This window comes from Chiloscyllium punctatum, chromosome 44 (genome assembly GCF_047496795.1).
Source record: "Chiloscyllium punctatum isolate Juve2018m chromosome 44, sChiPun1.3, whole genome shotgun sequence".
Classification (NCBI taxonomy): domain Eukaryota; kingdom Metazoa; phylum Chordata; class Chondrichthyes; order Orectolobiformes; family Hemiscylliidae; genus Chiloscyllium; species Chiloscyllium punctatum.
In genome coordinates, this window is record NC_092782.1 from 39,873,635 (window position 1) to 39,886,408 (window position 12,774).

The 12,774-nt window shown below is 36.8% G+C and overlaps 1 protein-coding gene across 1 annotated transcript in view; it reads left to right on the top strand.

Annotated features, from left to right (window-relative positions):
* The window catches only part of lhfpl3 (LHFPL tetraspan subfamily member 3), a 309,308-nt gene that overhangs the window by 225,023 nt on the left and 71,511 nt on the right, over nucleotides 1-12,774 (top strand). Inside the window, exon 2 of the mRNA XM_072562708.1 lies at nucleotides 3,042-3,278. Coding sequence (XP_072418809.1) covers nucleotides 3,042-3,278 — 237 coding nt within the window. The remainder of the gene's footprint in view (nucleotides 1-3,041; nucleotides 3,279-12,774) is intronic.

Below are 12,774 nucleotides of genomic sequence, written 5' to 3' on the forward strand. Positions count from 1 at the left end.
AGGAATTTATGAACCTGCAGTCCAAGATCTCTTTGTTCAGCAACACTCCTTAGGACCTTACCATTAAGTGTATAAGTCCTGTGCTGAATTGGTTTTCCAAAATGCAGCACCTCACTTTTATCTAAATTAAACTCCATCTGCCACTCCTCAGCCCATTGACCCATCTGATCAAGATCCCTTTGTACTCTGAGGTAACCTTCTTCGCTGTCCACTCCACCTCCAATGTTGGTGTCATCTGCAAAATTACTAACTATACTGTCTATTTCACATTCAAATCATTTATATAAATGATGATAAGCAGTAGACCCAGCACTGAGTCTTCTGGCATACTACTGGTCACAGGCCTCCAGTCTGAAAAGCAACCCTCTACCACCACCTTCAAGCCAGCTCTGTATCCAAATAGTTAGTTCTCCCTGTATTCCATGAGATCTAACCTTGCTAACTAGTCTCCCATGAGGAAACTTGTTGAACGCCTTACTGAAATCCAGATAGGTCACACCTACCGTTCCACCGTCATCAATCCTCTTTGTTACTTCTTCAAAAAATTCAATCAATTCCGTGAGACATGATTTCCCAAGCACAAAGCCATGCTGACTATCCCTAATCAGCCCTTGCCTCTCCAAATATATGTAGAGCTTGTCCCTCAGGATTCCCTCCAACAAGTCACAGGTACCTCACCTGTGACTATCAATGATACAAATATCTCAGCATGAGGCCCAGCAATCACTTCCCTAGCTTCCCACAGAGTTCTAGGGTACACCTTTTCAGTTCCCAGAGATTTATCCACTTTTATGCCTTTCAAGACATCCACCACCACCTCTGGATATTTTTCAAGATGTCACCAGCTATTTCCCCACATTCTATATCTTCCATGTCCTTCTCCACAGTAAACACTGATGCAAAATACTCATTTAGTATCTCCTCTATCCCCAGTGGCTCCATACATAGGCTGCCTTGCTGTTCTTTGAGGGGCCCGTATTCGCTCCCTAGTTACCCTTTTGTACTTAATGTATTTATAAAGTCCCTTTGCTCCTTAACCCTATTTGCCAAAGCTATCTCATGTCCCCTTTTTGCCCTCCTGATTTCGCTCTTAAGTATACTTCTACTGCCTTCATACTCTTCTAAGGTTTCATTCGATCTCTCTTGTCTATACCTGACATATGCTTCCTTCTTCTTCTTAACCAAAGCCTCGATTTCTCTAGTCATCCAGCTTTTCCTACAGCTACCTGCCTTTCTTTTCACCCTAATAGGAATATACTGTCTCTGGAAGCTTGATACCTCATTTTTGAAGGCTTCCCATTTTCTAGCCGCCCCTTTATCTGTGAACATCAGCCCCCATTTTGCCTACTGCCATCAAAATTAGCCTTTCTCCGATTTAGAACTTAACCTTTTAGATCCTTTTCCATCACTATTTTAAAGCGAATAGAATTATGGTCACTCGCCTCAAAATGCTCCCCCACTGACACCTCAGTCATCTGCTCTGCCTTATTTCCCAAGAGTTGGCCAAGTTTTGCACCTTCTCTAGTAGATACATCCACATACTGAATCAGAAAATATTCTTGTACACACTTAATAAATTCCTCTCCATCTAAACCCTTAGCTCTATGGCAGTCCCAGTCTATGTTTGGAAAATTAAAATCCCCTACCATAGCCACCGTATTATTGATTTGGAAATGCCAATGTGGGAACTGGGGTGTACAAAGTTAAAAATCGCACAACACCAGGTTATAGTCCAAAAGATTTATTTGGAAGCACTAGCTTTTGGAGCACTGCTCCTTTTTTAGGTGGTTGTGGAGTATAAGATTGTAAGACTCAGAATTTATAGCAAAAGTTTACCATGTGATGTAACTGAAATTATATATTGAAAAAGACCTGGATTGTTTGTTAAGTCTCTCATCTTGTTGATTTCAATTCTTTCAAATGTAAATCACAAAACATTTTTAAAAGTTACGTTCTCAAGTGAATATTAACAATTGGCAACTTATCGGCCCAGATAATGCATTGAAGGTGTGAGTTGCCATGTATGAGTCTGTCTGTGCCACAATGGTCAGACTGATTCTAATCTAAAAAATGGATTTACAGAATCTTACATGGATTCATGCAATTTTTGAGCAAAGTAATTCTGCAAGTACAACTTCACCCCACAAACTTATATGTGTGTGTTTGGGGGGGAGGGGGGTAAGTTATGAGTGTCTGTGAGAGAGTGTGTATTTATGTGTAAGTGTGAGTGTAAAGGGGTATAAGTCTGTGAGAGGGTACGTGTGTGTATGGAAGTGTATGTTTGAGTGTATGAGAGAGGGTCTGCGTGAGTGTATGAGTCTGTAGGTGTGTGTGTATAGGAGTGTCTGTGTGTGTGAATAGGAGTATCTGTGTGTGTGTACAGTGCAATGGGATCGCCTGTAGTGTGACATGAACCCAAGGTCCCAATTGAGGCCCTCCCCATGGATACTGAACTTGGCTATCATGTAAGATCCGTTTTTTAGATTAGAATCAGTCTGACCATTGCTTTCCTGCCCGCTGCCACCTTACTAGTTTAAATCCTCCTGAGCAGCTCTAGCAAATCTCCCTGCCAGTATATTAGTCCCCTTCTAATTCAGATGCAATCTGTCCTTCTTGTACTGGTCACTTGTACCCCAGAAGAGATTCCAATGATCCAAAAATGTGAATCCTTCTCCCCTGCACCAGCTCCTCAGCCATGCATTCAGCTGCTCTGTCCTCCTATTCTCTTTGACTTCTGAGAAATATATACTAAATCTAGATCGGTATGTCATATCCACTTTAAACATCACTGAAATTGGGTAGATAGTGTTAATGCTGTATTGCTAAATGCAATGATGAACATGGTAAAAATATTTCAAAAGTTTTAATATCCTAAAGGTATGTTAAGAAGTTTGAACAGAGATAGCAATAAAATAAGCCAATCATGAATTGAGATCTAATTAACATACATGTGGTTATCCTATTCTAAAGTTTGAGATACTTATATAAATGGCAAGTTTTATGATATGCATTTTTCATAACTTTTTGATTTATTTTTTCAGCTGCCTGCTTGATCCTGGGCTGCATGATTTTCCCAGACGGCTGGGATTCAGATGAAGTAAAGCGTATGTGTGGTGAAAAAACAGACAAGTATACACTTGGTGCCTGCTCTGTTCGCTGGGCCTACATTCTGGCTATTATTGGAATCTTAGATGCGCTCATCCTTTCGTTTCTGGCATTTGTCCTCGGCAACAGACAAGATGGCTTATTGCCAGAGGACTTCAAAGTGGATACCAAAGGTATGATATCTTTTCATAGTCACATTAAATCATGAAGAATTATTAAGATTACTTTAATTAAGTAACCCTAGTAAATCTCAAAACTAAGCTACAAGTACCAATTTGCTCTGTTAATGAAAATTAATTGATCTTTTACTGTAATATTTAAATATTTTAAAGAGGACCAGAATACATATCAAGGGATTTTATTATCATATTTAACAATATTACTCAGCAATATAATAATTCTTCAGTGCTTTGAATTTCTGAACTTCAAATTTAATTTAGAATCTGAAAGGAACATATTCTTTAATTCAAGAAATGTGTTAATGTTAAGTATATCTCTACACTTTTAGAAACTTATTAAAAGGAAATGTTGATGTAATTTTCATATTTTTCTTGGAAAAGGAATTTAGTTTTTGTAGCTACTCCATTCGGTTGCACTGTGCAATTGTTATGTTCCTTTGGGTATCATTATGACCTAATTATCACTGTTTTATGTAGCATGGAGGAGTTTTGATTTTAATACGTTGACAAGTATTTCTATTATTTAGGCTCATTTGTTTGTGATCAATACTGTTTGAACTGAGGCATTGTCACTTCAGTCCCACTATATGACAAGCCACAACACAAAATATTTTTGTTCTAAATATTATCTATCAACCAAGTTTCTTAATATCCAGAATTGTTGTTCTATTATCAAAATAAAATTGTTCAATAAAGATGCAATATTTAGTTAACATACACAGGCAGTAATATAGAAAAATAAATGCTTATCCCTCTAAGTATCCCCAACACACTCGTTCTGTTCAGTAAAAGAGAGAGAAACGGATTTCTCTGCAGATATTGGCTTGATTAAAAAAATGTTGGCCAATTGGTTATTCTAGAAGGCAAAAGGATAAAGTGTGGGATGTTCCAGAGTCCAATGCTCTACTATAGAACATGTTCTTTCAGTAACTTATTCCAAAAAGAAACAGATTTCACCCTGAATTGTTATAGTTGATTTTCTTTACCAAACTAGAAGAGATCAATTGGGAGCATGTTCACAGTGAGCTTTCCTCCCACTCAACTTGCTCTCTGCAGACTTCCCTCCAAATCAAAGGATAAAACAAGAACCAGTCACTGTTCAAAAACATCTGCACAGGATCTATAGCAAAACAAGGTATCATCAGTCATTTGATTTACAAGAAGCCTTGTTTAAAAATAAGCACCAAAATCCTCAGTGAGCTTTCAGTGATGTCTTGAAGAAACCAAGCCAAATATACCCACAAAACTTGAAATAATTTTTTTACAATCTTTCAAAAACTAAATTCTCTGAGCAATATTAAATATGAATTATCTTTATAACAATGCCAAGCACTTGGTTTTGAATGTTAGGTTTAATTCAAATTAAAGGTGCCATGAAAACTTTACAATTCAGTAATGTGGACCCAGTAAATTTTCAAATCTGTGTATTTACATAAACTTATAATCGCACATTAAAACTGCCAACAAAAACTTCTGCTCTGGAAGTGTGAAATAAGAAGTAAACAGAATGAATATCCATGTCTTTCTTATGAATGCAATAAATGTTAGGTGTAATGATCACAGACACTGAACAATGATGAAAGCTCTTTATTCAAAAAAGACAGATTATTTTCTTCCAGTATCAAAACAACATAATAGGAAAATGAAGAGAGGAAAGGCCATTTACTGAATCAGTTCAATTCAATTCAATCCCATGTGTAACCTACTTTTGCATGGATTTAAACCAATTCACTTAATCTTCTGTTGCAAGGTTTTGCATTTTTCTATTTGTTAATGAATAGCAAATTAAGTAGAACTTTGAAATGCTGATCTAAACTTGCATCCTATTTCCATTGTTTAACATTAAACAAATTATGGATTAATAGTAATTATGAATATTAATTGTACTGGTCTGTGGTCCATAATAATCAGTAAGGTATAACATTTTACTTTATACTTCAATTGCAATCAAATTAATCTCTCCCAAAGTGACAGCTTCTATAACTAAATCATTATCTACACTCTACCTGCATCCTGGTCTCCAGGCCTGATTGTTAAGGAGAAATACTAAACTGATCATTCAGAATTTATTTGTCTTTGGAATAATGTCCAGTTTCTACACAATGAGTACAATAACAAGCTAAATTATTTACTCATCAAGTCAAAAAAATGAGTCAAGATCTGCTATAATTTTTTGATTCCATACTTTTTAACTAGTATAGCAGTTAGAAATTATGCTATTTCTGAGTAATACATTGGTTACAGTTGTACTCATCCCAATCTATTTAAACTGTTATCAAAGAGGATTTCTTTTCACCCATTAAAGAGCATTGTTAATTTTGTCCACAGTTTAATGCTGACAAATTTACTAGACATTTTAAATCTAGTATCAGTGCATGATTTCCCAATCACAGTTGCTGAGGACCCAAAGAAAAGTGCTTTGCATGCCTGGAACTCATCCAGAATATTAAAATCAAGCTATTCCCCAAAAAAGTCAGGATTGGTCATGCAGAATTTGAAAATTCGAATGTAAACTCTGCCACTTCAGTGCACATTGATCTTGTTTATGTTAGTAGCATATTGAGGCAGTCTTGTAGGTCAGAAATTAATTATATGCAATGGATAAAATTTGCATAGCTCCAATTCTGGCAGTCAAGAGAAAAGTATACTTCACTTCACAGGTTTATATTGGCAATTTGAATGTGCTTCCAGCCTCACTGAAAAAGGAACTATACTTGAGGTGAACAGAGTTTCTGCCTCAAGCAAGTCCTTCAAGATATCTTCTAATCAACCAGGTCAGAGATGTTATTACACACCTCTGGAGCAGAACCTAGGTGTTCTGGTCTAGAGATAGGGCCATTATCACTGCAGCACAAGAGCCAAGGCAAAACCATCTTGTAAAATTCCAATACAGAATGGCATCTGATGTCTCTAGATTCCAGATTATTTTCTGAAGCTTGAGCTAAGCCCTACCTGTGGTTAGGATGGGAGTTTGACAGAAGTTTAACATATTTTCAATACGTTATCATCTCCTGACCTTTCTCCCATTTTTCAGTCATTCCAAATGAAATTGACATTTACTGTGCACAGCTGCATATTCAAAGGCTGCGCTCAGGTCCAAAATCCATTATTCTAAAACAAAATAATGTTTTACTTTATCCAGAAACTAATTCTGCTATAACTGAGATAAAATTTCTGTGCTTGATTCAATTGTTTCTCCAAAAACTAGATTTCTAGGGTTTGAATTCATTGAGCTGCAACATGGTTGGACTTTGCAAGCATGCGCAGTCAACAGAGCAGCTATTAATTTTACTTTCTTTTCTGTTTTAAGAATATTCATTGATTAAGCAGAACCAACACACTTAAATTAGCTCAAACACCAATCCTTCTAAATATGGTGAATATTGACCAAGACTGTATAACATTGTGCATAGCAATTAGTAAAATGTTCCTTTGTGAATTCAAAGATATCTACTGGAATAGGGATATAGAAACATTGATCCAAAAATCAGAGATGTGGATCAAAAGACAAGTCACGGGATTGGTCATCATTTAACTGAAGAATCTGGAGTGACAGATCTTGTATCCAAGTTCTTGTAGGAGTCAGTCCTTTCTATGATATCAATATGCTTTTCCCCAGAGTGATAAGCAGCATTAGTGAGCTGTGGGATGCTTCATTTATGAAATGAGAGGCATATTTCCCTAGGTACAAATTCGGCTGACTGCTTTGCAGCAATAGTGCTTTGGGATTGTGTGCCAGTAGTATCCAGTAGGTCAGTATATTATGTAAGAGTACCATCAAGAACATCATGTCAACATACTTATACTGCAGAGAAGTAGGAACTGGTTGAAGATTTATTATGGATTTTGATGAGTTTGAAAACCATTATTGCCAATAATATTATAACTAACATTTGTATTCATAGTGCCATTTTTTTCAGTTGGTGATACTGCAGTCTTACGCCAAATATTAACATTTGAGAAGGTGAATGAGCATTGATGGAAATTAAGCGACAAGCTTAAATCAGGATAATGTTTTGCAGAAATCAAAGTTCAATGTCATTTCTATGCAAAAAACAATTCAGAAAATTTCAAGCTAGTGTTTGTCAGCTACCCATCCCTGGAGATACCTGTAGGTCCTGTGCTATTTATTGCTCAATGATGAAGATGTTTAACAATATTTGTGGTGAAATTATGCTTGATACTTTTATCACTATAATGATTTTGAATGGGTTAATGTCTTGCTGAAATTATGTACAAATGAATTTTAAACAAGCAAGTTAAATATTTGTCTCCCAAAATCTGATCTCAAGGAAGTTTAGTCCTTAGAAACGATATGTTAGGACAGATGATACAGCCTCTCCCTATAGCTCAAACCCTCCAATCATGGCAACACCCTTGTAAATCTTTTCTGAACCCTTTCACGTTTTGAAACATCTTTCCGATGGAAGGGGGATCAGAATTGCACACAATATTCCAAAAGTGGCCTAACCAATGTCCTGTACAGCTGCGACATGACCTGCCAGCTCCTATCCTCAATGGACTGACCAATAAAGGCAAGTCTACCAAACATCTATTCACTAGTCTGTGTACCTGTGACTCCACCCTCAAGGAACTGTAAGCCTTCACCCCAAGGTCTTTTTGTTTGGCAAAACTCCCCAGGACCTTACCATTAAGTGTACAAGTCCTGAGATGATTTGCCTTACCAGAATGCAAAACCTCACATTTATCTAAACTAAATTCCAACTGCCATTCCTCAGCCGATATGCCCATTTGATCAAGGCCCCATTGTACTCTGAGGTAACCTTCTTCATTAGTACATCACCAATTTTAGTGTCATCTGCAAATTTACTAACCATTCCTTCTATATTCACATCCCAATCATTTTTGTAAATGACAAATAGCAGTGCACCCAGTACTGATCTGTGCAGCACACCTCTGGTTACAGGCCTCCAGTCTGAAATTCAACTCTCCACCACCCTCTATTTCCTAAGTTCAATCTAATTTTGTATACAAATAGCTAGCTCACACTGGATTCCACGTGAGTTAACCTTGCTAACCAGTCTACCAGGCAGAACCTTGTTGAAATCTTTGCTGAAGTCCATATAGAAAATGTCCATCACTCTGCTTTCATCAATCTACTTTGTCACTTCTCCAAAAAAGCTGTAATGATTCAAAAAAATGAACTGTTTATTTTCAGTTTGAGAGTTTGTATTTTTTTCAAACGAGACATATCTTGCAGTCTCTCTTCCTTTAGGAATTCTGTCTTCAAACTGAACTCAAGCTTCCATCTGCATTCTGTTTATCTATTATGTTAGTATTTCCCTGCTTAAAATGCAGGCCTTGCTTATATCTAGCTCACTTGCTTCCCAGACTTGGTGAGCAGAATCTGTCTCCCTGTTTCTAAATTAGACCACTGACTTCCTACTTCTGATGCACAAACACGCATGCACTCACACAGAAACAACGTAAATTAAACCTAAGGAACTTCTGTCCTCCCCACAATGCATCTCCATTACATGGGATGCTTCAAGTATAAACGTACAAGAACTATTTTTTACATTCAAAACAATCCTTTAGAATCTTTCACCCATGATTCCTTTGTATTTCCAACAGAGTTTCCAGTTATCTTCCCAGAATTGCTAGTCCACCAAGGAAATCCCTTCTTTACTTAATGTTGCCAACAATGGGAACTACATAAATAATTTAACTCCATTGTTGTGATAATGATGGATGCCCTGGCTCTACTAAATGTCTAAGAGATGTTTATTTTTTGTTTGTTATTTAAAGTTTTCTCACTTTTAACTGTAAGATGTGTAAGATTTAGCTACTTTACTTTAACATCAACTACCCCCGATCTGTATACCAATTCCTCAACCAAGTGTTCCCATTTATCTATATTGAGCACTTTAATCTCCATCTTAAACGAAAAACTCCAAAAATTAATGTTATACCTTTAAGCTAATTATTTATGGAATCAGATATTTGTGATATATTTTAACAAATCTTAACTGTATACAGTTGTACAGATTGCTTTGTGCTCATTTTTGTACCTAGTTAAGTTTGTTTGTATTTGTGAATATGAAATCTTGTGGTGTAGTTTCTTTTGATTGGTCATTGGGTGTTCAGGTTTTTCTAATCACCAACAGTCCTTACTGTGACCATAACAACAAATATGACTGAAGTGTAAACTACGGACCCAGATATAAAGTCAACCTTTTATGCAAATTCCAAGTGCCATTAATTTTTTTTAACCCACTTAGAGTTGGAATGGACACAATGATATTTATTAAATGTCCACTGAAAACTGACAAAATCTGTTAATTCAACATACCAAATCATACCTTGTTTATTGCTCAATCAACGTTGTCAGCGTACAGTGTTACTTAAGCATCAGTAACACCAGCAGGAAGGTTTAATTAATATACTTCATCCAAAGGAGGACTTGGATCAGAAAACACTGACTTCCATTCTTAGAATGTTAATATCTGTGATATGCCCTACTCATCTATCATTATTTTAATTAGTAATCATAATTTTATAGGTTGTTTTAGGACCACAGAAAAAATATATTTGCTGTTTATTAAATTATAGAGTTATGCATTAGTATGTCTCCGCCTCCATGGCACATGCAGAAAGTGGGGAATTTGAACTCGTTAGGGACAGAGGCCTTTAGAATACTTCATGTGTATGTAGTTTTATATTCTCCTTCTCAGCATTTAGGTAATTTATGAAAATCCAGCACCCAAGATTAAAATGGCTTTTTTTTGTGCTGATTAGGTGAAAGACGTTTAGGGAATCGAATGTTCAAGCTACCTGACTGTCAACATTTGGAATGATTGTAGTCATGAAAGGCATGACACAAATGCAAGATGTTTCTTTTCCAGTGTCAGCAGAGAGTTATCCAGATTAGGTAAATATGTAAACTGAAATTTCCAGCATTCCAACCGATGTGCCTTGCCTCCAGTCAGAGAAGAATACATCCTTCTGTACAATTGCAACATTTTCAAAGGCAGTCATTGTTATGACTAAGGCTGGAGGAGTGCACATTCACTTTAGACTATGGAAAACAGGGTCACAACATTTTAAAAAACTTTTTCCAGATTTTCTGGGTCACAAAAACATATCAACAGATGTCTTAATACATGCAATTATTGGTTTATTATCAAAACAAAACTAATCCAATAAAAAGATCTTGGGCATTTGTCCACAAATCTCTGAAGGTGGCGGGACAGATTAATAGAGTAGTTAAAAAGACATGTGGAACACTTGCCTTAATCAGTTACAGCATAATTATAAAAGCAGGGTTGGAGTTGTACATAACTTTATTAGGACACAGCTGGAATACTATGTGCAGTTCTGGTCATCACACTGTAAGAAGGATGTGATTGCACTGGAGGGGTTAGGGAGGGGATTCACCAGAATGTTGCCGGATGTGGAGCATTTCAGTGATGAAGAGAGGCTCAGTAAGCTTGGGTTGTTTATTTTGGAGCAAAGAATGTTGGTGGATCTGATCAGAGGTGTATTCGATTGAGGGACATGGACAGGGTGAATGGAAAGCAGCTGTTCCCCTTAGTTGAAGGGTCAAGAGCAAGGGGGCGCTCTTTTTGAAAGGGAAAGGCTAGAATTTAGAGGATATTTGAGGAAAATATTTTTCACCTAGAGGGTAAAACCTGGCAAAGACAGCTTGATCAGGAGATAGAATTTTGAGATGTTCCAAAGAACAAACACATTTCACTCTGAACAAATACAGATGATTTTCTTTTCAGAAATGAGAGAGATCAACCAGGCAGCTTGTTCATAGGAAGCTTCCTTGCAATTGTTTTTAGCAGGCTTCCATTCAAATCAACCAAATAAAACAAGAACCTCCCAACACATTCATTACTCGAATGGCTCCACAGTCAAGCATGCTGTTATCATCAGTAATGTGATTTAGAAAACAGCTCATTTAAAAAATATCTCTAATCTCCACAGTGAGCTTTCAATGGCTTCCTTTAAAGAAATCACCCCAGGTATTTTCACAAAACTTAATAAATTCCTCTACAACAATCCTTCAAAATCTTAGTCATCTCAACCATATTAAATGCAAGGTGTCTTCATAATGCAATTCCTAAGGTATCTCTTTATATTAGTCATAATTTGGGTAATTGGAATTAATTCAAAACAGATTATACCAATTTGGTTTTCAGTTAATAAATACAAATTGTTTAGAATTTGTTTCCACCTTGAAATGGATGGTAGGAGACAGAAAACATTTTTTTATTGTACTTAAGACAGAAAGCTCGTAAACAAAAAGTTAAATTATGGAAATCAGCAAGTTTAGAGGGAAAATAGGAAAATCAGGTAATTATATTGCTTATCTTTAATTTTATTAAAGTATTTTATTACAATAATAAAACTTCTGACAATATTTATTACTGTAATATTAATGCTGTTTTTAGTATCACTGTGAGCTGAAAACCAAACCAGCCAGCTAGTCCAATAAGACATCAGTTATCTTTTCTGAAATAATACTATTTACAGTTGCTGGATTCATGAACACAATTTGCAGATTCAACACAGCAAAGCTGGTAAACATAGAGTTTGGAACAAGATGAGGTGGCATGGTGGCACAGTGGTTAGCACTGCTGCTTCACAGCGCCAGGGTCCCAGGTTTGATTCCAGCCTTGGGCGACTGTCTGTGTGGAGTCTGCATATGCTCCCCGTGTCTGTGTGGGTTTCCTCTTACAGTCGAAAGATGTGCAGGTCAGGCGAATTGGCTATGTTAAATTGCCCATAGTGTTAGTCAGAGGGAAATGGGTCTGGGTGGGTTACTCTTCGGAGGGTCGGTGTGGACTGGTTGGACCAAAGAGCCTGTTTCCACACTGTAGGGAATCTAATCTAATCAACATGAAACTTCCTTGAGTGCCTATACATACCTTTCCTCTGGTGCTTCTTTTGAGGTTGTCATATGTGCACCCGGAATATAATAGCTGGCTGGCTCCTCAAGTTCAACAAAAGGCTCACAGAATATTCTTTGTCTCATGGCAGATTTCTCCTGGCTCTGTTGCTGGAGATTATTTCTGGATAATGTTCTTTCTTTCCCACATTCCATCATTGTGATGCTATCTAGAGAGTCACTCATATCATACATGCAACACATACATTGTCTGATCCTTTAAATCCCTTCCCCTTTCTTTGCCATATTTTTCTGCCAGATGATTCACTATTACTCCTCTTCATCACTGTTTCCTTTTTTTCTTTGTAACCCCAGAACTGGTGGATCTGCAAGAAATAGAAATAAGAATGGATAAGATTCATCCCTTTGGAATTATGGGAGCTAGGAAGTGGTGGAAACTGTGTGGTGTTTCACAGGGATGTCAAGGTGACACAAGTAAATGTTTGTTCACTAACCTTGTATTTCAATATGCCACTAGCATCATTGTCAACCACCATGAATTGAATTCCTGCCCCCATAACATCCGTGATCTTACACTTGAAAAGGCTTAGAAGCTTGAGTGAGGATACCTTT